This window comes from Cetorhinus maximus, chromosome 20 (assembly GCF_964194155.1).
Source record: "Cetorhinus maximus chromosome 20, sCetMax3.hap1.1, whole genome shotgun sequence".
Classification (NCBI taxonomy): domain Eukaryota; kingdom Metazoa; phylum Chordata; class Chondrichthyes; order Lamniformes; family Cetorhinidae; genus Cetorhinus; species Cetorhinus maximus.
In genome coordinates, this window is record NC_135898.1 from 5,375,108 (window position 1) to 5,401,532 (window position 26,425).

A 26,425-nucleotide genomic window follows, 5' to 3' on the forward strand; every position below is an offset into this window, starting at 1 on the left:
TGACATCAGGGAGGGAGAGAGTTATGGGGACGCTTTGATCCAGGAATCAGTCACACATCTTAGGTTAGGTAGCTGTACAGGTCTGATTATGAGCGGTAAGGACAAGGCTGAGAGTCAGGCAGGTAAGAGAGCCCCAGGTGCAGTGCTGGAGGAGCATCAGCTTTTGCCCTTACCCAACTGTTAGGTGGTTCTTGCTAGCTGTGTGCATGAGGGCATAGCCTGCAGGATGGATGAGAAAACTGATGGTGGTAAGGGAGGCCACTAGAGCGGGAAGTGAAAGGAACGTGGTCTTTGCAGACAGAAAGAACATGTACATACATTGCGCCTGTTTCAGCTAAACAAAATGAGGGGCAGCCATTCGCTGGTTCATTCCTCAGGATGATGCCTTGACCAATCAGAGTCAAGCTGCATGGTTTAACTTTCAAACAGTGCTTGGCAGTTAACTGTCAGTCACAATCAACTGGTGTATTCTCCATGACAATCAGCACACTCTTTTCATATAGTATAAAGTGTTGTTTCCTTTATATTTGGGATTCTTGTGAATTGTCCTGATGGGTGAAAAGCTTCAACAAAAAATGCCTCATTTTTCAGCAGTACCCAAGAATGTGGTCATGTTAGTGGACAGTCAGGGGGAGTATACAGCCATGAAGGTTGTGTTGCCGTTCCGGTGCTAGGGTTAAAGACATCTCCTTGTGGCCAGAGAAGAACTTGAGTCGGAATTTTTAGCTCCGCGTGCGGGTGTGAGCCCGAGTCGATCGGATGCGAAATCGCAAGCGATATTTGCGGGCTTGCGCAAAAGTCGGAAGCGTGCCTGCCAACAATTAAGAGGCTGGTTAAGGTAGTTAATGGTGCAATTGTCTCCGATTTTTCGTGGTCCATCCAACCTTACAGTTGGCGGACGGGTGAATCGGCCAGGGGGACATTGCATTTTTCATGAAACCTCACCCAAGGGCGGGATGAGGTTTCTGTCATTGAATTGAAAGAAAAATAAAAACCTACGGACAGCAGTTTTATCATGTGTATGTTCAGGTGACTGATTGTGACACTTGCACATTTTTTTCCCTGATTTTAAAGACTTTATTTCATGCTTTTCATGCCTGCAGCTCCCTGAGGCAGCTCCCTGCCTTCAGGGAGCTTTCTGTCAGCCTGCACCCGCGCTGACGTTAGCGTCTGCCCTCTTCCCGCTCCCACTCAGGTAGCGCTGAGCTTCTCACTGCGCGTTTCATGCTGGCTGGCCATTAATTGGCTGAAATCGTGGTCGGCGGTCCATTCCCTAGCCGATCCCAGGCCCTCCGATCGCGCCTGCCCGCCAACCTAAAAATTCTGCACTTAGAGTGGGAAGGGAAGGGCCCAGTTGTCATAATCCACATCGGCACAGATTTAAATTAGACACTTATAGCCACCAAATTCAAAAAGCTAATAATCTGCAGATTACTACCTGAGCCTTGCATGACCTCTGTTAGGCTGAACAGATCCAAGAGTTGAACACAGATTGGTGTGGCAGACAGGGGCTTTAATTCATGGAGCACTGGCATCAAGACTGGGGAAAGATGTAGCTGTTCCACTGTGACAGCCCTCTCTTAAATAGGGCTGGAATCACTGCGCTAGTGAATAGCGCACCTTGGGCCACAGAAAAGACTTCAAACAAAAAATGATTGGGGGGGTGCAGACGGTTGGGAATCAAGTAAAGGGGAAATTTCTAGAGATAAAAGTCAAGGCCACAGAGCAGTGCAGCGTTTTGGGGAATTTAGATTAAATAGAACGACTCTAGATGAATAAATGAGGAACATTGAAAGAAATATTTCATGATTGTCAATAAATCTGCAAACCATTGAGAAGTAAAAGCTCCACTGGAAACGTGATCAATGCATGTCTAATTGAAGAGGTTAAGGATAGCATTAGGTTAAACAAAGAGGTAAATAATATTACCAAGGAAAGTTGATGAGTATATTCAAGACTGAGATCGATAGGTTTTAAGACTCCAAGGGAATCGAGGGATATGGGGATTGGGTTGGAAAGTGGAGTTGATGTCAAAGATCAGCCAAGATCTTATCAAATAGTGGCACAGACTTGAGGGGCCGAATGGCCTACTCCTGTTTCTTCTATGTGAAAGCTGACCAAATTGGGAGATGTTGTGTTGGTAACCACTGGAAAATATGCCTCCTGGCCCTATATTGTCACAGCTCAATACCTGGAGTGAGTGGGTTGTCTCATGAGGAAAGGTTGGATAGGCTAGGCTTGTATACGCTGGAGTTTAGAAGAGTAAGAGGCGATTTAATTGAAACATTAAAGATCCTGAGGGCCTTGACAGGGCGGACATAGAAAGGATTCCTCTTAAGGAGAATCTTGATCTATGGGTCACTGTTTAAAAATAAGGAGTTGTGCACTTAAGACAGAGATGAGAATTTTTTTTTATCTCAGAGGGTCGTGAGTCTTTGGAATTCTCTTCCTCAAAAGGTGGTGGAAGCAGAGCCTTTGAGTATTTTTAAGGCAGAGTTAGGTAGATTCTTGATAGTCAAGGGGGTGAAAGGTTAATGGGGGTAGGCGGGAACGTGGAATTGAGGTTACAGTCAGATCAGCCATCATCTTATTGTCTGGCAGAGCAAGTTCGAGGGGCCGAGTGGCCTACTCCTGCTCCTAATTCATATGTTTGTATGCTCGATAACTTCCCCACTGAGAGCAATCCGGCCACCATGAGTAAAATCCCGAAGGCCTTTGAGAGGTGATCAAGCTGCAGGGATTTAGTGATTTGAGAGGATCTGACTACTTTCTAATGAGTACGTTTGTGGCATTCGAGCTCTTATTCCGCTCTTCTCTCTGGCAGCACTGCAAGTGGCGTTTGGCTCGTTGTATCGAGACGATGTCTTAATCCATCCCAGTCGGGTGGTGACAATTCTGGCAGCAGCCTGCATGCTTCAACTGGTAAGCCTCGAAACAGAACAGGAAACACTTGGTGATAAGCTATCACTCGAACCCCTTCCCCATAACACACCCCATCATGTGTGCTTGGAAAGAGCTGTCAAAATTCCTGCAACTTGCAGTTGGTCTTCAGCAGAAAATGACTCGCATTTTCCTCACTTGATTGATAAGCCCTTGCCTTACTGTTTGAAAGGATAGACTGTTGCAATTGTCTCGCCTCCCTATCTCTCTGTAACCTCCTCCATCCCCGCAACCCCCTGAGATCTCTGTACTCCTGATTCTAACCTCTTGAGCATCACCGTTTTAACCGCTCTGCCGTTGCTGGCCATGCCTTCAGTTGCCTGGGCCTCGAGCTCTGAAATTTCCTCCCGAAACCTCTCTTCCTCTTTACCTCGCTTTCCTCCTTTAATCATCATCATCATGATGTGTGCCTTGCCTGAAGGCAGGCCCTTGGCTCCGATGAGTCTTTCCATGCGTCTCTCTATCCTGTGCCAGTCTTTTCATTTCCCAGTAGCTTCCTTCAGCTTTTGAGACATCCAACATTGATATTCTCTTCCTCCCTCCTGTTCCTTGAAATCTTCCCTCCATAACATCTCTTACAAGTCTGTTTCTCCTTAAGCTATGCCCTACCCAGACTCTCCGTTCCTCATTACGTTCAGCACGTTCATTCACTCTCCTCAGCACTTCACCATTCATTACGTTTTCTGTCCAGCTGAACCTTTCCATTCTCCTCCGGACCCATGTTTCAAAGCTATTTCGCAAGTTGGCCTGCTCTTTCTGTAAGGTCCAAGTCTCACCTCCATGGAACACTCCAAATCAATCTCTTTACAAGTTGCTTCTTGAGTTGTTTCTTCAGCTTTCCGGTTAGCAACAGTCTCTTGTTACCAAACGTAGCCTTTCCCATTGCTCTCCTTGTTCTTGTTTTGTTGTTGTATCTTCCATCTGCAGATGTGATGTTTCCTAAAGTACCTGAATTCTACCTGTTCTAGTTCTCTTCCTTCGATGAATAGATGAATATTTCTAGGTTATTTTGAGATATGCATCACTTTGGGTTTTCCAATGCTCACTCCCATTCCAAAGAAATATTCATACCGGCCGGATTGCTACGTGACTGGGGAAGCTATTGAGCATACGAACACATGAATTAGGAGCAGGAGCAGGCCACTCGGTCCCTCGAACCTGCTCTGCCATGCTAATCTGATTGTAACCTCACCTCCACATTCCTGCCTACTGCAATTGTAACAAGCACAGAAGGAGGGTCACAGGAACGAGGAGAAAGACGCGAAACAGCAGGCATGAACTTCGGAATGAAAGTGAACATTGGCAAAACCAAAGTGACGCATATCTCAAAATCTCCCTTGGAGAGACTCCTTAAAGCCTACCTCTTTTAACAAAGCTTTTGGTCATCTGACCTAATATCTCCTTATGTGGCTCCATGTCCTAATTAGTTTCAAAATGCTCATGTGAAGCACTTTCACATATTCTATTACTTTGAAGGTGCTATATAAATACAAGTTATTGTTGCTCCATTAGGAAGGATTGATGGTAACTATACATTTAAATGTAGTTAGTTTAGTCCTCAGATCTGGTTAATGTTTTGAGCGCTGGTCTTGCGGGTTAGTGGGCTGTGTTGCTGAAGCTTGCACGCAAAGAACAGAAAACGCTGGGAATATTCAGCAGGTCAGGCTGCACTGGGGGAGAGTGAAAAGGAGACGAGGTTTCAGGTCACTGCCCCTTTGATGAGAGCTCTCCACATGTACACTGACATTCTGCATACTGGAGTGTTACATTTTGCGAGTTTGCTTTGGGCTTTTCCTGATGTTGATGGCACAATCTCAGCAGTCCCACTGGGGGGATACGCTGCAAGCAGAGGTTAGACACATTCCGAGTGCCACAGCTAGCCCGATTGAGTCTTCCTCACTGGTGGCCCATGTGGGCAATCCTGACCAGGTACAGAGTCACTCCGGCAAAAGTTTGGGATCACGTTTCATACTGAACACAGCAAAACGTCCCAAGCTGCTAAACCAGAGCCCTATCGAGCAAAATATTTCTGATACTCAGACACATAAGGAGAGATTAGGAAAAGTGAACAAAAGTGTGGTCACAGAGGTAGGTTTTCAAGAGCATCTTGAAGGAGGAGAGAGAGAGAGAGGGGTAGGGAGGGAATTCCAGAGCTTGGGGCTGAGGCAGGTGAAAGCCAGGCAGCCAATGGTGGAGCGATTAAAATCAGGGATGCACAAAGAGACCAGAATTGGAGGAGCGCAGGAATTTTGGAAAATTGTGAGACTGCAGGAGGTTACAGTGAAAGGGAGAGGGGAGGCCGCGGAGGGATTTAAAAACACCAATGGGATTTTCGCACTGAGGTGCTGTCTGACCAGGAGCTGGTGTAGGTTAGTGAGTGAGGTGCTGTCGGACCAGGAGCTGGTGTAGGTTAGTGAGTGAGGTGCTGTCTGACCAGGAGCTGGTGTAGGTTAGTGAGTGAGGTGCTGTCGGACCAGGAGCTGGTGTAGGTTAGTGAGTGAGGTGCTGTCGGACCAGGAGCTGGTGTAGGTAAGTGAGTGAGGTGCTGTCAGACCAGGAGCTGGTGTAGGTAAGTGAGTGAGGTGCTGTCAGACCAGGAGCTGGTGTAGGTTAGTGAGTGAGGTGCTGTCGGACCAGGAGCTGGTGTAGGTTAGTGAGTGAGGTGCTGTCAGACCAGGAGCTGGTGTAGGTTAGTGAGTGAGGTGCTGTCGGACCAGGAGCTGGTGTAGGTTAGTGAGTGAGGTGCTGTCGGACCAGGAGCTGGTGTAGGTAAGCGAGTGCACCCACTGCTGCCGGTGCTGAGCCCAGGTTGCGTCCGTGAGCTTTGGAAGTCCCTTGCCTTTTTCTTCTCCTGTTTGGTAGGAAAGCTTTTATATTTCACTTTTTCCTGATACCACCCTTTGGCCCCCACCTCGCTCGAGGATGCAGTTGGTTGCTAGGTTGCCCCCCCCCCACAGGCCCCCAGTGCATCACCAGTAAGAACTGATTTTATGTGAGAATCTAAGCAGGTATGTGCAGTCAGTGGCATATTCAGCCAGTATAACAGAATAGTTTGACAGTGTGAAGATCAAGTTCAGGTCAGAGGTCCACCTGGAATTTTTTTTTGTTGATCAACGGCAGGTAACGGTTAAGACCAGAACAAGAGATTCTTCAAGTAACGGCTGGACATGCCGCTGAAGAAGGTCAAACACAACATTCACTGCTCCCTATCCAAATTCACCTTTATCAGGAAAGATTGAACAGGTGGAGGTTTTCTTCTCTGGAGAAGACAATGGAGATCTTTAAATTTATGAAGTATTGCGATGGGATAGATGTTTCCCAAAGTGGGAAATATCATCAATGTAAGATAATCGCTAATAAATCCAATCGGGAATTCAGGAGACATTTCTTTGCCCAGAGAGTGGTGAGGTGGATAGCATAGATGCATTTCAGGAGAAGTTTGCAAAGTATATGTGGGAGGAAGGAAGAGAGGCTAATGATGGCAGGGTTAGCTGAGTTAAGATGAGAAGAGGCTCATGTGGAGCATACATACCTTGATAGACCAGTTGAGCTGAATGGCATGTGGCAGGAGGTTGCATCCCAAGGGGATGGTCCCCACAGTTGGGGATGGGGTGGGGGGGGTGAGTGGAAGCTCAGTGATTGGAGTTCTTTGTGAGGGTGAAGGGGATTGACCGCAATTGACTGGAGGGAGAGAGGCCTGTGATGGCAGCACAGCAACGAGAGATCCCGCAGCTGCCAGGGCTAGATTTCCAATCACAGAGGGCAGGGTGGAGAGGGGAGGGGAGGGGAGCATTCCTGCTCCTCTTGGCGCACAAGGAGCGTTGCAAGAGGCACTTAGCATGTGGAGCTGGTCTACAATTTCACAGCGGGAGCCCGATTCAGGAATTGGAAGTGTCCTGCCTTTCCAAAGCAGGAGGTTAGGACATCCCTGAAACTGGTAACAGGTATATACGCAGCAGATTCAGACCACGCTTCCTGTTTTAATGATTGACCCTACATTCTGCCCATGGTCGTGGGGCATGTGTGCCTGCATGTGTTTCCCAGCAGGAGGAACCACACGAGCCGCTGTGAAGGGGAATCCCTGCTGAGTTCAGAACTTCCCACAGGCCCTGAATGAAGTCAGCTGGCACCCGAGTGGGTTCCTCTCGGTATCAGCATCGTCGGTGCTGATGCTTGGCTTGGGTAGCTGCCCTTTCGTCTGCGTGATGCAGCACTGGGCACAGCGCATTCGCAGATCGATTTCAAATTTTCAGCAAGAAAAATGAGTTTGCCTGAGCTGCATTAACCAGTGTCAGCTTGATTCACTGTGAGTCAGTGTAACAGGGAAAGAAAAATTGTAGAGGAGTGTTTTGTGTGGGTGGATGTGCAGCGTGTTATAAATTTACAGCTGCTCTTGGAGCATCAGTTTGATTTTCTGGAAGTCATGACAAATCGGGGCGAGCACAGCATCACAAGTGCAGGCATTCGTGAGTAGCGTGTGACCTGGCATGAATTCCTGATGACTTTTCGGTGTGCTTGGAGGCTAATGCAGACATACCTGTTCCAGGCGAGGACTCTCCTCTGCCAGGTCAGGGTGGCAATGAGGTGTTGCAGGGGCAAAGAAGAGAGTCAGCAGTGGCCTCCACGTGCTTCACATCACAAATTGCATCCAATCATAAGCTACGCGAAAGACAGACAAAGAACGATAGCACACAAGGGAATCCATTCAGCCCATTGTACCTATGCTGGCTCTTTGGAAGAGCTATCAAATTAGTCCCAATCTTGTGCTCTTCCCCCTAAATCCCTGCACATTTTTCCCCATCAGCGATTGATCCAATTTCCTTTGAAAAGTTATGAGTGAGCCTGATTCCACTGCCCTTTCCGGTGACAGAAGACAAATTCGCAACATCACGGAAGGCAAGGTTTTTAAGTTATGTAAAGGTTGCATCAGTGCTAAAAGCTTTGAAAGCAAATTTGTGTATGCATTCTGGCGAGGAGAATCCTTTCAGTTCGGGCCCTCCAGTCATGTTCTGCCTGCAGGCACCCAAGAGTACCTTTCCTCACCACCCCTTTCTCCTGTTTGATTCCTGAAGGACGCTTTGATCCAGCAATGCGGAGAGATCATGAAGGAGACAATCAGTTCCAAATCTGTCTGCAACTTCTATACAGCAGCTGGAAGTTATGGACTGGACTCAGTCAAGCAAAAGTAAGTTCTGGAATAGATTCTGATTTTTGTCCTGCTCTTTGCTCACACTGCTTCCATTCTTTTATTCACTATTGCCCCACTGTCCCTGTTGCACAGAGCATTGGCAACCTGACTAATTGTCCTTTCCTTGTTATTGCCTGCCAAGACAGAAATATTAAGCTGCGGCAGTTGAAAGTCTAATGTTTATTGAAAATTGCTTATTGATTTTCTTTTTAATTCCAGGTGTCTTGAGTGGCTTTTAAACAACCTGATGACGCATCAGAGCGTGGAGCTGCTGAAAGATCTGAGGTAATTCATCATCGCTTCAACTGTTCAAACTTTATTTTGCTTGCTCTTTCGCCTCTTGGGACATGTGAGTGAAATGTTGTTTGTTAGGGGAGAATTCAACATGTAAAGTGGTGACGTAATTATTCAAATGCGTTCACAAAGATCAGACCATTGAGGGAAGTTATTTATTCAGCTCACTGTTCCAAAGAAACCTGCAGTATCGCACAGTCTGCTGAATGACTCCAGAGTTTTAGCTGCCATTATTTTTAACCCTTTAGCCATTCCAGGTAACAATCACCCATTGAGCGAAAACACTGTTCCTAGCATCACTCCCGAGCTTGCTCTGTGCCAACTCAGAGAAAGCAAAAAAAGGACTCACCTCTGTGTGTAGCATCTTTCACAGCCTCAGGAAGTCCCAAGCCCTTTAAGCCAACAAAGTACTTTTTGAAGTGTTGTCGCTGCTGTGATGGTGGAAACGCAACAGTTACACTTGAGGAAGGAGGTCAAGGCTGGAGAAGGCTTAGAGAAGATTGACTAGCATGGTCCCAGGGTATGAGGGATCTCAGTCAATGTGGAGGGACTGGAGAAGCTGGGGTTGTTCTCCTTAGAGCGGAGAAGGTTAAGGGGAGATTTAATAGAGAGGTTCAAAGCCATGAAGGTTTTTGATAGAGTAGATGGGAGAGGCTGTTTCCACTGTCAGCAGGGTTGGTAACTATTAGATAGGAGTTTAAGGTAAAGGGCCATAAATCCAAAGGGAGAGATGAGTTGAATTTCCTTTACTCTGAGAGGAGTTGTGATTTGGAATGTGCTTCTTTAAAGGGGCGGTGGATTCAAGAGGAACTTTTTCAAAAACGGATAAACCCGTTGATGGAGAATAATTTGGGGAAAGAGCAGTTAGAACCATAGAACCATAGAACACTACAGCACAGAAAACAGGCCATTCGGCCCTTCTAGTCTGTGTCGAAATATTATTCCGCTAAGCCCATTGACCTGCACCTAGTCCATAACCCTCCAGACCTCTCCCATCCATGTATCTATCTAGTTTATTCTTAAAACTTAAGAATGAGCCCGCATTTACCACGTCAGATGGTAGCTCGTTCCACACTCTCACCACTCTCTGAGTGAAGAAGTTCCCCCTAATGTTCCCCCTAAACCTTTCCCCTTTCACCCTAAAGCCATGTCCTCTCGTGTTTATTTCCCCTAATCTAAGTGGAAAGAGCCTACTCGCATTTACTCTGTCTATACCCCTCACAATTTTGTAAACTTCTATCAAATCTCTCCTCATTCTTCTACGCTCCAAGGAATAAAGTCCTAACCTGTTTAATCTTTCCCTGTAACTCAACTCTTTAAGACCCGGCAACATACTAGTAAATCTTCTCTGCACTCTCTCAATCTTACTGATATCCTTCCTGTAGTTAGGTGACCAGAACTGCACGCAATACTCCAAAGTTGGCCTCACCAATGTCTTATACAACCTCATCATAACATCCCAACTCCTATACTCAATACTTTGATTTATGAAGGCCAGTATGCCAAAAGCTTTCTTTACAACCCTGTCTACCTGTGACGCCACTTTCAGGGAATTATGTATCTGAACTCCCAGATCCCTTTGTTCCTCCGCACTCCTCAATGCCCTACCATTTACTGTGTATGTCCTACCTTGGTTTGACCTTCCAAAATGTAACACCTCACACTTTTCCGCATTAAATTCCATCTGCCATTTTCTGGCCTATTTTTCCAGTTGGTCCAGATCCCTCTGCAAGCTTTGAAAGCCTTCCTCGCTGTCCACAACGCCTCCAATCTTAGTGTCTTCAGCACAGTTGATGCTGCTGTTGGTGTGTCGTTCAGCTCAGACACTGATATCTTTTTTTTCTTTCACCTGTCCAGCATAGGTCTGATGGAGAAGTTGATCAGCTCTCCAGACTTGTTTGTGATGCAGGTGGAGATGGACGTGTACACTGCACTAAAAAAGGTACAACAAGTTGCATTTATATAGCACCTTTACTTTGGTGAAGGTGCCTCAAGGCGCATTCAACAGGAGCGTGATCAAAAGTAACGTGACACCAGGCCACATCGCAAGATATTAGGGCAGACGACCAAAAAGCTCGGTCAGGTAGGTTTGAAGAAGGTGTTAAAGAAGGAGAGATAAGTTGCGAGATTTAAGGAGGAGATTCCAGAGCTCAGGGCCCAGGCAGCCGAAGGTACGGCCGCCCGTGCTGGACGAATAGGGACATAGGAGCAGGAGGAGGCCATTCAGCACATTGAGACCGCTCCACCATTCAATAAGATCACGGCTGATCGCCAAATCAACATCACTTTCCCGCACTATCCCCATATCCCTTGATGTCATCAGTATCCAGAAATCTATCAGTGTTCCTCAAGCTTTTCTGTGTGCGAGACCCTTTCCCACACCAAATGTTGATACACTGCAGAAATATTAATTCTGGAAACTTATCGGAAAATATTAACAGGCTGCCAATGCTCCAGCTTGGTCTCATCTACACCAGGATAGGGCATTGAATAAGCAAAGGTGGATACTTGTCATGTTTCACCTGTTTATTCTCTTGTCTTTCATTTCATTGACACTTCCAGGTTTCAAACCAGTGCAACACTGTGAGAACCAACTTCTACTTTGCTGTCTACTGCTTTCAAGTTGCATTAGCTGAAGCGTAAACCATTTTAAACGTTCAGTACTCCACAGTGCATCTTTTACCATTGTAATTACAGAGTCTGGCTGGCAGAGTGAGGGTACAGTCAGTGTGTGGAGAGAACCTGCTGGATCAGTTCCCCTGTGTCCCAGACAGCGTTTGAGTTGAATGCTTTCCTTTTGCAGTGGATGTTCCTTCAACTAGTGCCCTCCTGGAACGGCCCTTTGAAGCAGTTGTTAACTGATGCAGATGCCTGGTTCTCCAAACGTAGGAAAGGTGAGTGCTGTCTCCTCTCTGCTGGGCTTGCTTCTCTAGATGTGCGGCTGATGGCGATTGCGAGGTGAGTACACAGTGACATGACGGAGCGCTCGCGAGGGTCGCCTGCTGGACTTCAAGGTTGAGGCATGTTGGGTGGGGGAGGGGGGCAAAGGCTGCTGGCGTGCTCATGCACCTTGCTGGTGCAATGTAAAATTGCGCACTGACCCCCAGAATGGATTTGTTTCTCGTGTCTCACCCCCAGATTGTCTTCAGTCTGTCGGTGGTTATCCTCATGTCTCTTTCATCCTGAACCAGCGCACTGTCGAGTTTCTGGGGGCCTGCAGGAAGCCTGTGAATCTGCCATTGCCTCAGGGCAGCTCCTTGAGGGTTTAGCAACTCTGAACACACCATCTGCTTTTACTGTGCGGGATACACTTGTGTAAACCTGACTTCCTGATGGCTGAAACAATTACTTGTCCATTGTGTAATGAATAATGTGTAAAAGCTGTCAGAGTCAGTACATTGCAGTCAATTCACTTTGCCCGTTTTCATACGCATCTAAATTTGTAATATCTGTGCACCTTAGTCCTCCATTCATTAGACTGTTTCCCATTACGTCTCAACTCACTAGGTTTGATTAACAATCTTCTTCACTTTACCTCACCTCCCAGTAAAGGAACAGAGGGATGTACCAGAATCTTCCCAAGGGCAGATGTTAAGGAAGGTTCACCTCGGTCAGAAAAAAACAATGAATTTTGTCTTTTCTGAAATAGCGTCACACGGCACCATGAAACAACAACTATTTGATCAGTGGCAGACTCTCCTTGGGCTGAATGGTCTGTGCCCGCTGGCGTCGGGCGTGCTCGGCGGAGTGCTTGGGACAATGTGGCGAGAAGGCCAGGAATCAGTTTCACGATATTATGAAACCAGTTTGCGATCGTCTGCTCAGCCCGTTGATGGTGGGTCACGTTCCCCACCATCAGACGTCGGGAACTTCATTGTAATACGTCAGCATGTTATTATAAGACTAGCCCGCCGGAGTCATTACTCCCCCCGCCTCATTGCTAGATCGACTGCCCACATCACGACGGCGTGTTTCACAACAGTATATAAAAGGCGTGCACTTGGCGGGCTGCACTTAGAGGCGAACTCGGAGGTGAGTACACAGTGATGTTGCGGAGCGCTCGCGAGGGACGCCTGTTGGACTTCAAGGTTGAGATGCGTTGGGTGGGGGAGGGGGCAAGGGCTGCCCTGCGGTTGAAGATAGGACACATGCACGTGGGGAGTGGGTGGGCAAGGGAAGTGGCCACACATTAGGGACACCTTGTATAATAACCTGAGACAGTTCAGGTGCAGCCACATTGATTGGAGTTAGGTCTCTAGATTATCTGCCCACTCAAGCAATGCAGAGACATCAAGGTGCCACCAAGTATTCCAGAACTTTTCACCCCTCGGGCACAGGCTACAGATTAACGAGCATTTTATTGGACTGCAGAACAGTTGGGACGACTGAGCACGTTGTACAATCTCCTTGCTAAAGCTGACTATGGAGCAGTCTCTGGTGGAGGCGCTCACAGCACCTGGCAATGTCAGCCCCTTGGTTCCAGCTAACAGTGCAGCTTTGCAGTGTGGGTTAGGAGAAGCCTGAGCTGGGAGCACAGCATGCAGCCCAATGGGCAAAGCTGCCGCTAATGGGTTGGGTGGAGTGGGGCGGAGGAAGGTAGGGTTTTGGCAGCCATGCAGCGCACTAATCTCTGGCCATCCGAGTGGTGGCCAGCACTCTCCGGGATGTGTTAAGGGGCCTTCAGACTTAACCAAGAGAGTTTCTTAGTATACCCATGCTAACCCACATATCTCTCTTTCATCCTGCAGGAGGAGTACATCAGGATCATGGAGCCTGGTGAACTAGCTGTATGCCTCATGACATTAAGAGAGTGAAGACGACAGAGAAGAGAGTGACTGGGGCATCCGGCTGCGCAGAGGGAGGAGCAGCACCCTCTGGAAGAAGTGGCGTCCGGGGCTCTCCCACACGCTGAAGAGCCACAGCGAGCTGTTGCTGGTTGGTGCCTAGCTAGACCCAGGGTATATAGATACCGCCTTTCATTCCTGCAGGTGACCAAGAACCAGTGTCGCTGAAGACTGCGCATGTCTAGGGAACTGGCTGGTCACATCTGCCAGCTACTGCAGGATTTGGTGCCACATGGACATGGAGGACATACACTGCCAGTGGCTGTGAAATTGACAGCGGCACTCAATTTCTACGCCCGTGGCTCCTTTCAGGGCTCCACAGGCGACCTCTGTGGGATATCACAAGCCTCCACCCACAAATGCACCCATGAGGTCATGGATGCCATCTTCGTGAGGGCACACAACTTTGTGCATTTTTCCCAGGACCAGGAGAGCCAGGATGCAAGAGCGATTAGATTTGCCCAGATCTTGGGTTTCTCACAGGTTCAGGGTGCCATCGACTGCACTCACATGGCACTCAGATCTCCGTCGCAATATGTGGTCAACTATGTCAACTGTTATGGCACAACCAGTGGTAAATATTGAGTTGTTCAAATCCCAAAGAGAAAGTTGAAACAACTGGCACAACTTGTTTTGCAATTTGTATAAATTTCAAGATGCCTGCCTTGAATTCAGTAGTAAAAAGACCACCAAGCCTTATAGGTTTTTACAAAACTAGATTGAACAATTATTAATAAGAGAAATGATTTTAATCACATACATAGATCTACAAATTACTACTATGATAACTCCTAAATCCCCAACTTAATCTGATCCCTAGTTACACTTTCATTAAGGCAACAGTAAGACACATGGATTTTAAAAGAGTCAGGCAGGGTGACACACAATACCCTGAACCAGTCTAATTCAAAGTGAGTTTTCTTAACTTCAGTCCTTTGAAAACAGCAGCTTGAAGCATAGATGCTGAAGGCTTTTCACACTTGTTAGACCTTAAAAACGCCCATCCTTACAGTCTTCTCTCCTTTATACATATTTTCCCCTTTGGATGCAAATTCCCATTGTTTCACTATGTCTTTTGGACTTATCTTTCTGATAAAAATCTCTCATAGCACTAAGTTTTACCAGTAATCTTTGGGAAAAATAAACACACTGTTTCTAAACTTCATCTGGCTAGGTAACACATTTCACCCCTCCTTTGAAAACAATCAAGTCTGGTTTATTTCAAATTGCAAATGTCCTTTTACACCTTAAATTCTAAACTTCCCCCATGTTTACATCAAAGCCTTCAGAGCAGCTGCCTTTAATCCAAGTAAGTCTCACACAGATACAGACGCACACAGACTTATACAGACACACACACACACGCACGCATACATACATACATACAGACACAGATACCACTATTTTACAATAAATTCTGACATCATTATGACAATTATTATATCTTCCTGACATAACCGCAAGGGATTCCATTTGCTGAATGTGCAGCTGGTGTGAGACCACCACAAATGCATCCTGCAGGTCTGTGCATGGTTTCCAGGGAGTGTGCACAACTCTTACATTCTCAGACAGTCACAGATCCCTGACGTCTTCCAGGGTCCACAGAGGCTGCAGGGATGGCTCCTCAGGGACAAGGGCTACCCACAGAGGCCGTGGCTGCTGACACCTGTGCGATGGCCTCAGGCTGCAGCAGAGCGACGCCATAATGAGGCTCATGCTGCAACTCACAACTTGGTGGAGCAAACCATCGGGATGCTGAAGATGAGTTTCCAGTGCCTGGGCCGGTCTGGTGGAGCCCTGCAGTATCGTTCACACAGGGTGTCACACATCGTCGTCGCCTACTGTGCCCTTTACAACCTGGCGCTGCAACGGGGAGAGGAGCTGGCTGAGGAGGAGCTGCATGTCTCCTCAGATGAAGAGGACGTTAAGGGGGATGAGGAGATCCTCGTAAGCGACAGTGACTGGGATGTGGCCCTCGCACTGGCCAGACGAGGCAGGCATGCTCAGGAGGCCCTCATAGCTGGTAGATTTGACATGCAGCGAGAAGACACCATAAGATCCTCACATTGCACCTATATACGCTTGACTCCAGTCTGGCGTACGGCAGCGCACATACCCTCAGTGCTCAGGCTCCTGTCATGGCGATGCATTGGAGGCCCTAATAGTGGCTTGATTGCAGGAGGATGATGACGGCATGCAGTGAGGACACTCCATGGATCTTCACATAGCCTCTGAGCATGCCTGACTCCTGTCTGGCCGAGGGCAGCTCACTTACACTCTATGATCAAGGCCATATTGTAGAGACGCAACCATGAAACCTTAAAAGCATCTGATCCTTTGTCTGCCTTCAGCACCTGACCCCTTCAGGAGCACAGATGCTGAAGAGATGGGGGGTCCAGCCCCACCTTAAAGGTGCTGAGAGCCACACAGAGAGAATGACGGAACTCTGTGATGCCTGCTCATGATATTCTGGCAGCAATGACCAGCACCTTCATGGTGCAGGCATCAGGAATGTGTCCAGGGACTGTGAGGCTGGACCATCACTCTGGTCTGAAGGTTACACACTGAACAGGGAAGGGGCCCTGGACTGAGACACCTGCCCTTGTGCAAAAAGGTTTCACATCTGAGTGAGAAGAACACTGCTCATCAGAACAAGGAGCCATAGGCAGGAAGACATTCTTGGGAGTTTGTTGACAATAGTGAACAGTATGTACAAGTGATTAACACCCGTGCCCAGGCTGTGCAACTAGATCTTCTTAACCTTCCTAATGCTGTCACTATGTCTTGGTGCTCCCCAGCCATCCACAGCGGAGTGAAGGCAGCCTGCTGATTGCTGCACCCTGTCTGTGATGACTTTGGTGGGCGTCCTCTGGACGGCCGAGACTTGGAGGGTCCCGGGCTGCTTTTGGGGTCCTGCTGTGTGGCAGTGGCACCCTCCTCGGCCTGTGGAGCTGGAGCTGCCGAGGTCACGGGAAGAGGGGATTCGGATGGGAGCCGGACAATCCCGGAGTCACCCGGATGGATGGCCCTGGGGGTTGCACCCGCTGATCATTTATAAAAATTGTAAACAGTTGAGGTCCCAGCACTGATCCCTGTGGCACACCACTCGTTACATCTTGCCAACCTGAAAAAGACCCATTTATGCTTCCTGTTAGCCAGCCCATCTTCTATCCATGACAGAACAGAACAGCAAAACCATATCACTGGCTCCCTCCACGTACATTATCTGATCAAGACAAAGGCAGAGACAGGCAGAGTGCTAGTCAAAGAGCGGAAAATAGCAGAAATCTGATCGAATAAAAATCGCAGATAAAGTAACAGCCTCTGAACAGATAGTGATTCAATAAAATCTGTGACACTGTGCCACTAAATGATTTCACCTCGTTTTATTTTACCGCAGCCTCTGCTGCTTTTCTGTATGTAATAAATCATTTTGTAGCTGAAAAGGCTGTTTTATCTCTTCTGACCATCCCTCCAGTTGATAAGCTAGCTTTCTACAAAGGTGAACTACCACACATAGATTGCATTCATATTTACCCTGGAATTTTTTATGTTCATGTGTTCTCATGACATGGAACAGCTTCATGAATTCATCTGAAAACGCTTTTGTCTTTAACATTGCACAGAGGAATCTCTCTCTTTAGGTTCTTGGAAGAAGCAGTGGCGATATGAGGAGTGGTTAGGGTCTGGAATGTGCTGCCCGAGAGTGTGGGTGGGGGCAGGTTCAGTCAAGGCATTCAAGAGGGAATTGGATTATTATCTGAAGAAGCAGGATGTGCAGGGTTACGGGGAGACGGCGGAGGAGTGGCACTATGTGAATTGGTCCTACACGGAGCTGTCACAGACAAGATGGGCCAAATGGCCTCCTCCTGTGCTGTAACCATCCTGCGGTCTGTGTGATGCTCTAACAGCTCCAGATTAGAAAGGCATTGGTTTAATCGGGATGGACAAACTTGATGATACATTTGTTTGTTCTTTCAAACAGAGAGCTGCAACTGCAGTAGTTTCCTGGACACAGAGCAAGGACAGAAGTTTGCCAGTGTCTTTCGTCACATTCGCCTACAGTACGTCATCAATGACCTGATATCTGCTAAAATTATTGAGCGGGACATGATTATTCCTTCAGGTGAGTGAGTTCTTCATTCCTCAGGATGATATAGCACCTTCACTCAGAATCCCTTTAGTGGCTGTATTCAGTGACACCGGGAGTGCCAGGCGAATTCTCCTCTCAGTCACGCCTGGAATCCACACTGCAGTACATGTCTGGGATTGATTTTACACACACACTTTAGATTATGCAACTATCCTCCACTTACTGTATTTTGCTGAAGAAATAATCCTGGCTTTTATTGGGAGATTTTACTGTAGTTTCAATCAAGAGTCTGTTTACTGTAGTTCAGAGTGACCCTTTAAATTGACGCTTCTGATAAATAGGCCCTGTTGTTGTAAATCCCGCCCTCCTTCCAACAAACTCAGTGATATCAACACTCACGCTGTAAATTATTACTCATTAAGACTCAGTTGTTTAGCCTTACAGGCCAGGAGTGTCCTGCATCCTGATCCCCAGCATGTGCTCCGTCAGGGCAGTCATATTTGGTGGCAGCACTCTTGTGCTTGGAAATGGGGAATTGTCTCCAAATCCCTACATCCCATGGGTTTCCAGAGAACCCTGTTGGAATTGTATGACCGTTGGGCTGCAGTCAATAGCCAGCCTTTATGTCGGAAGGATGGAAATTCGTCCAGCCTCAGGGGGCTGATGGATCGCAATGGAGCTTGTTACGATCCTTGGCTAGACCCCAGGACGTGGGGGGAGATCTGTTTAGGGACCAGTTTTGTTTCAAGCAGATCAAGGTTGAGATTCAAGACACCTGTTTTCGGAATAAAGCCACAAGAATCCACTGGTTTTGGACAAACAAAAGCAAAATTTAATGTACAAGGTCAGAAAGATGAAACAATTTACAATATGTAACTTATGCTCTCATCCAGGCTAACTATGAGGTACATGTGAATTAACAGACCAACTGTGGCCAAATACTCCACAGCATACGAAATGTCAGATGCAGTCAAGACAGAGCCCACCCAGACATCAGGGACACTGACTCACCAAATCTCATTAAACTCTGTCTCCTTCGCAAGGGATTCCAATTCTGTACCTTCCAAAGAGCTTGCCTCAGAACTCCCTCAAAGCTGCTCCGACTTGGACTCCCTCAACGGCTGACGACTTCCCAGGGTTTTAGCCTCATCTCCCGAGACGACGTTCCCCTGGATTCTCGAGTCGGCGCTCCAGCCTTTAATTATTGGTGTAATTTTAGCTCTCCACGGCTTCTCCCACACCCTCTCTACCTGGAGCTTGCCGGCTCAGCTCCTCAGAGCTAACAACAGCACTCCAGCTGTGTGGAGCTAGCCGCCACCTTTTTCGACTGCCCCTGACTAACTTACCAACACACTCTCCCCAGGAGCCAATGTAACAGCATTGGAATGTGCTGTACCTGAAATGTCAGAATCTCACCCAGGTCAATGGATTTCATAACAAACTACAGCCCATGGAGATAATTGTTGACGTGTGCCAGACCATTTTTTAGTGTAACTTCACACACAGTTTTTTTCTGGGCACCCCCCCACTTTGGGGAGTAGTGTGGAAGGATTCCCAGGATAATTATCAGCCTGTTGAACCACATCATGAACGCTCCTTCCGTGGTAAACACGTCCTGATGTGGGACTTGAACCCGGAGCTAGCCCAGGGGTAGGGTTGCTAGCACTGTGCCACAAGACTTCCCACGTGCCAGAGTATGAGGGGTATCCAACACGTACCGGCCAAGAATATTTCACTGTGGTGAAAGATCCCTGGGACAGGGAGAACCACTGGCCCCTCAACCTCCCACTGATTGATTCAGAGTCCGTGTAGGAGGAAAGCCTCATGGTACCTATTGGAGAAAGAAATGCATGTTGCCACTGAGTCAGGGGCAATGAAAGTGATTCTCTTGGGCAGTGATCGTTTTCCTTCACTATGGATTGGCATAACAGCTTAGAGAGTCCAGCGTTACTCAGCATTCTATTGGGTGACTCATGAATAGCAGACAGGATTTTTAACATTTCAGCTTGGGAGGATCACCTGGTCCAGGGATTTCTGGCCCTGGTTTGTTGATCTGACCATCTTTAGATGGTCAGCATGCTAACTGTACATGAGAAACTTTCAGCGAAATTTGCCTCTCTCTAATGAAGGCATTTATCTATTTAAAATGCGCAAGGGGACATCTTTTATTACCTATAAAATCATCGAGTGGTTACAGCACAGACGGAGGCCATTCAGCCCATTCAGCTCTCCAAAGGAGCAATTTACTGAGTGCCAATCCCTCACCTTCTCCCTGTGACTCTGCACATTCTTCCTTTTCAGATAATGATACACTTCCCTCTTGAATGCCTCGATTGAACTTGCCTCCACCACACTCTCAGGCACTTGCATTCCAGATCCTAACCACGGTGAAAAAATTTTTCCTGATGCCGTCATTGCTTCTTTTTCCACGTACCTTAAATCTGTGCCCTCTGGTTCTTGATCCTTTCACCAGTGGGAACAATTTCTCTCAGTCCTGTCCTGCCCACTCCTACTCTGTCCAGACCCCTCATGATTTTGAATACCTTCATCAAATCTCCTCTCAACTTTCTCTACACCAAAGAAAACAGTTCCAACTTCTCCAATCTATCTGTGTAACTGAAGTATCCAGCATAAATTGTTGTTTGTGGAAGAGGCCCAAATTTCTCCATGCTGCTTGATTTCAGCCCTCTAGTGATTTATTTTACCTGTTAGATTCTCAGTCGTACCTTGTGTGCATTTTTTAGTTAAGCCCTGAACAGCAACATATTGTCACGTCAAATCGCATTTACTTAGCGCCTTTACATTAAAAAAAAGACCCTGAGAGCTATTAGATAAAAAAACTGAACGCTGAGCCCCAGAGAGAACTATGAGTGGGAGGGTAACCAAGAGGCAGCTTTTAAGGAATGTCTTAAATGAAGAGGGTGAGTTGAGGGAACAAGAGAAGGAGTTCTACAGCTTGGAGCTCGGCACTGAATGGTAAGGCTTCCAATCATTGGGCTATGGAAAGACGGAGGCTCAAGGAGGCTGTAGGGTTAGGGAGAGGTGAGGCCATGGAGAGGTTTCAAGATGAATAAAGAACTTCACCTTTCTCTCACACCTTTATGAACTCAGGGTGTCCTCCAGAGCTTCACAGACCATGTCTTTGACTGGTATCTAAATGATATTTCGCAGTTCAGTAAACTAAACGTGTGTTAACTTGCTTGGCAGGCTGTGACTAAGGGTTTTTTTGAATGCTGTTTCTTGTAGCATGTGAGCTCCTTGTTAGTAGATGTTCACAAACACTATTGCAAAAACACTTGAGGTGCGTTGGGGAGGTACCAATTGCAGCTGGGTTTGGTTTAGCTGATGGAATTACACACAGACGCAGCAGAAAATTAAACTTGGAAGATATCTTTGAGCATTTTGAACAATTCAGTCTTGCTGCTGTGTGCAGACTGCACGCTAAATTTCAAACTTTTTTTTAAAAAGTCATGACTTTGCAATTAAAACTTTCATTGAGATTATTTTAAGGTTAAATTGCTAGGTAATTTTATGTGGTGTTCAACTATTAGAGAGTATGGTGCGAGCAAACTTCGCTGATGAGCTGTTAAGTCATGCCACATGTTGGCTGCCTTTGGCAGCATTGCTTCAGCACAAGTCAGCAGTAGTCAGAGCAGTGGCACCACGGCTGTCTCTGTTGTTCAGCAGTGGGGGGTCAAAGCACAGAAGAGCAATTGTCATAGGGGACTCTATAGTCAGGGGCTCAGATAGGCGCTTCTATGGTCGTGAAAGAGACACCAGGATGGTATGTTCCCTCCCTGGTGCCAGGGTCCAGGATGGCTCTGATCGGGTACGGGACATTCTGAAGGGGGAGGGAGAACAGCCAGAGGTCGTGGTACACATTGGCACTAACGACATAGGCAGGAAGAGTGACGAGGTCCTGCAGCGGGAGTTCAGGGAGTTAGGCAGAAAGTTAAAAAACAGGACCTCTAGGGTTGTAATCTCAGGATTACTCCCTGTGCCACGTGCCAGTGAGGCTAGAAATAGGAAGATAGTGCAGCTGAACACGTGGCTGGACAGATGGTGTAGGAGGGAGGCTTTCCGATATCTGGATCAGTGGGATCTCTTCCGGGGCAGGTGGGACCTGTACAAGAAGGACGGGTTGCATCTAAACTGGAGGGGCATCAATATCCTGGCTGCGAGGTTTGCTAGTGTCATTCGGGAGGGTTTAAACTAGTATGGCAGGGGGGTGGGAACCAGAGCAATAGGTCAGCAGGTGAAATAAATGACTGGGAAGCAGTGAATATGGCCAGTAGGACTAAGAGGAAGGGCAGGCAGGGAGAAATTACTGAACACAGTGAGACTGGGGGTCTGAAATGCATTTGTTTCAATGCGAGAAGTATAACAGGCAAGGCAGATGAGTTTAGAGCTTGGATTAGGACTTGGGACTATGATGTTATTGCTATTACAGAGACTTGGTTGAAGGATGGACAGGATTGGCAGATACGTTCCAGGATTTAGATGTTTCAGGCAGGATAGAGAGGGATATAGAAGAGGTGGGGGAGTTACACTGCTGGTTAAGGGGGATATCACAGCTGTATGACAGAAGGACACCTCGGTGGTCTCATGCAGCGAGGCAATATGGGTAGAGCTCCGGAATAGGAAGGGTGCAGTCACAATGTTGGCGATTTACTCTAGGCCGCCCAATTGCCGGCAGGAGATTGAGGAACAGTTATGTAGTCAGATTTTGGAAAGACGTAAGAGCAATAGAGTTGTTGTGGTGGGTGATTTTAACTTTCCCTTTGTAAGGTGCATCCAGGAGGGCTTCCTGAGACAATATGTAGATAGTCCAGCTAGGGAAGGGGCAATACTGGACCTGGTATTAGGGAATGAACCCGGCCAGGTGGTCAAAGTTTCAGTAGGGGAGCATTTCAGGAAAAGTGACCATAATTCAGTAAGTTTCAAGGTACTGGTGGATAAGGATAACAGGAGTCCTCGGGTTAAGGTGCTTATTTGGGGGATGGCTAATTATAACAATATTAGGCAGGAACTGAGGAATCTAGACTGGAGGCGAATGTTTGAGGGCAAATCAACAACTGACATGTGGGGGGCTTTCAAACGTCAGTTGATAAGAATTCAGGACCGGCATGTTCCTGCTAGGATGAAGGATAAGCATGGCAAGTTTCAGGAACCTTGGATAACGAAGGATATTGCGAGATTAGTTAAAGAGAAAAGGGAAGCATTCGTAAGGGCTAGAAGGCTGGGAACAGATGAAGCCCGTGGAGAATATAAAGAAAGTAGGAAGAGACTTAAGCCAGGAGTCAGGAGGGCTAAAAGGGGTCATGAAAAGTCACTGGCAACCAGGATTAAGGAAAATCCCAAGGCCTTTTATACATATGTAAAAAGCAAGAGGGTAGCCAGGGAAAGGGTAGGCCCACTCAGGGACAGAGGTGGGAATCTGTGTGTGGAGCCGGAAGAAATGGGAGAGATACTAAATGAATACTTCTCATCAGTATTCACCAAAGAGAAGGACTTAGCGGTCGATTTGTCTAGGGAAGCGTGTGTAGATAGTCTGGATCATGTTGAGATCAAAAAAGAGGTGTTAGGCGTCTTGAAGAATATTATGGTGGATAAGTCCCCTGGGCCAGATGGGATCTACCCCAGAGTACTGAGGGAAGCAAGGGAGGAGATTGCTGGGGCCTTGACAGAAATCTTTGCATCCTCACTGGCTACGGGTGAGGTCCCAGAGGACTGGAGAATGGCCAATGTTGTTCCATTGTTTAAGAAGGGTAGCAGGGATAATCCAGGAAATTACAGGCCGGTGAGCCTTACGTCAGTGGTAGGGAAATTATTGGAGAAGATTCATCGTGACAAGATTTACTACCATTTGGAAGCAAATGGGCCTATTAGTGAGAGGCAGCATGGTTTTGTGAAGGGGAGGTCGTGTCTCACTAACTTGATCGAGTTTTTCGAGGAAGTGACAAAGATGATCGACGATGGAGGGGCAGTGGCTGTTATATACATGGATTTCAGTAAGGCCTTTGACAAGGTCCCTCATGGCAGACTGGTATAGAAGGTAAAGTCGCACGGGATCAGAGGTGAGCTGGCAGGATGGATACAGAATTGGCTTGGTCATAGAAGACAGAGGGTAGCAGTGGAAGGGTGCTTTACTGAATGGAGAGCTGTGACTAATGGAGTTCCACAGGGATCAGTGCTGGGACCTTTGCTGTTTGTAGTATACATAAATGATTTGGAGGAAAATGTAACTGGGTTAATTAGTAAGTTTGCAGCCGACACTAAGGTTGGAAGAGTTGCAGATAGTGAAGAGGATTGTCAAAGGATACAACGGGATATAGATCGGTTGGAGACTTGGGCGGAGAAATGGCAGATGGAGTTTAATCTGGACAAATGCGAGGTAATGCATTTTGGAAGGTCTAATACAGGCAGGAATTATACAGTAAATGGCAGAACCCTTAAGTGCATTGACGGGCAGAGGGATCTGGGTGTACAGGTCCACAGGTCACTGAAAGTGGCAACGCAGGTGGATAAGGTAGTCAGGAAGGCATATGGCATGCTTGCCTTCATTGGCAGGGGTATTGAGTATAAAAGCTAGGAAGTCATGCTGCAGCTGTATAGAACCTTGGTTAGGCCACACTTGGAATATTGCGTGCAATTCTGGTCGCCACATTACCAGAAGGATATGGAGGCGTTGGAGAGGGTGCAGAGGAGGTTTACCAGGATGCTGCCTGGTCTGGAGGTTATTAGCTATGAGGAGAGGTTGGAGAAACTCGGATTGTTCTCACTAGAGCGACGGAGATTGAGGGGCGACTTGATAGAAGTTTACAAAATTATAAGTGGCATGGACAGAGTAGATAGTCAGAAGCTTTTTCCCAGGATGGAAGAGTCAATTACTAGGGGACATAGATTTAAGGTGAGAGGAGAAAACCATAGAGGAGATGTGCAGGGCAAGTTTTTTACGCAGAGGGTAGTGAGTGTCTGGAATTCGCTGCCAGAGGAGGTGGTGGAAGCAGGTACGATAGTGGTGTTTAAGAGGCAGCTTGACAAATACATGAATAGGATGGGAATAGAGGGATACGGACCCCGGAAGTGCAAAATGTTTTAGTTGACGGGCAATATGATCGGCGCAGGCTTGGAGGGCCGAAGGGCCTGTTCCTGTGCTGTACTTTTCTTTGTTCTTTGAGTCGAATTGCGAGTCTGCTGAAGCTGTGTGGTGGACTTATGTGTGATATTGCTTGCTCCACAATCTCGCCCATCTTTCTGTGTGATTGTGGATCTAATGGTGACCTCTGTTTCTCAGGCTGGCTTTCTGCAGTGTACAAGCAACAGTGGTTTGCCATGCTTAGAACTGAACAGGACAATGATTTGGGGTAGGTGATCTCACTTCATTTCTTTCTATTTTTTTGAAAGCACAACCTCCTTAATAAGGCGAGAATGGTGTGGATTGTCACTGGCTTTAACAGGGCAATAACCAGTATTCATGGGGTCACTAGCCCTCACTGGTTAAACCCTTCCGTCCTCCCCCCACCCCTCTGGGAGCCTGTCAGGATCAGGAGCTTGGTCTGTTTGAAGTTTGGAAATGATCATCCTTCAATGTAAACAGAACCAGAATGGCCACAGGAGTTTGGAACTGATCAGCGCCACAGGCAGTGGTGCTGAAGAGAGCCACCCAAGGTCAGTCTGGAGGAGCTGTAATAACCTGAGGCTTCCGTAAGAATAATATGGGAACCGCAATCGCGGCACCCCAACCCCTCCCTCACAACATCCCCAACCTTGTCGTTCTCGGAGCCAGGACAGCCTGCTTGTGCTACCTGACTGATAGCTCACTCAAACACCCAGCCTTCAGCAAGAAGCCTGGAGACTGGAAGTGTCAGGAAGGGATTGGACTGCACAGAGCAGTGACAACCAAAAGACATGTAGATGGCAGACACGCACCAATAAAAAGATACGCATCACCTGTACATCTACACCTGCATAGTCTATACACACACACGCACACACACACACACCCCCACACACATATCACACACACCCCCACACACACACACCCCCACACACTTATCACACACACACCCACACACACACCCCCCCACACACATATCACACACACCCACACACACACACACCCACACACACACACACACACCCACACACACACAACCCCACCACACACACACAACCCCACACACGCACCCCCACACACACACACCGCACGCACACACACCCACATACACACACACCCACACACACACAACCCCACCACACACACACAACCCCCCACACACACACCCACACACACACACACCCGCACACACCCCCACACACACACCACACACACATCCCCACCACACACACACACCCACACACACACACCCACACACACACACCACACACACATCCCCACCACACACACACACCCACACACACCCCCACACACACACCACACACACACAACCCCACCACACACACACAATCCCACACACCACACACCCACACCCACACACACCCCCACACACACACCACACACACACAACCCCACCACACACACACCCACACACACCCCTGCACACACACCACACACACACAACCCCACCACACACACACCCACACACACCCCTGCACACACACCACACACACACAACCCCACCACACACACACAACCCCACACACACGCACCACACACACACAACCCCACACACACACACCACACACACACACCCACACACACCCACACCCACACACACACCCCCACACACACACCACACGCACACACACCCACACACACACCCAAACACAACCCCACCACACACACACACCCCCACCACACACACACACACACACCCACACAACCCCACCACACACACCCACCCACACACACACACCACACACACACACCCCCACACACACCCACACACACACACCCACACACACACACACACACATACGCACACACACCCACCCCCACACACACACACACACACACACACCCCACCACACACACACACCCACACCACACACACATATCACACACACCCCCACACACACCACATGCACACACACCCCACCACA

General features: G+C 47.7%; 1 protein-coding gene across 1 annotated transcript in view; it reads left to right on the plus strand.

Annotated features, from left to right (window-relative positions):
* gmcl1 (germ cell-less, spermatogenesis associated) overlaps window positions 1-26,425 on the plus strand; it is a 78,863-nt gene that overhangs the window by 27,543 nt on the left and 24,895 nt on the right. Inside the window, exons 4-10 of the mRNA XM_078565404.1 lie at window positions 2,825-2,922; window positions 8,013-8,125; window positions 8,348-8,413; window positions 10,280-10,364; window positions 11,226-11,316; window positions 17,252-17,392; window positions 24,657-24,726. Coding sequence (XP_078421530.1) covers window positions 2,825-2,922; window positions 8,013-8,125; window positions 8,348-8,413; window positions 10,280-10,364; window positions 11,226-11,316; window positions 17,252-17,392; window positions 24,657-24,726 — 664 coding nt within the window. The remainder of the gene's footprint in view (window positions 1-2,824; window positions 2,923-8,012; window positions 8,126-8,347; window positions 8,414-10,279; window positions 10,365-11,225; window positions 11,317-17,251; window positions 17,393-24,656; window positions 24,727-26,425) is intronic.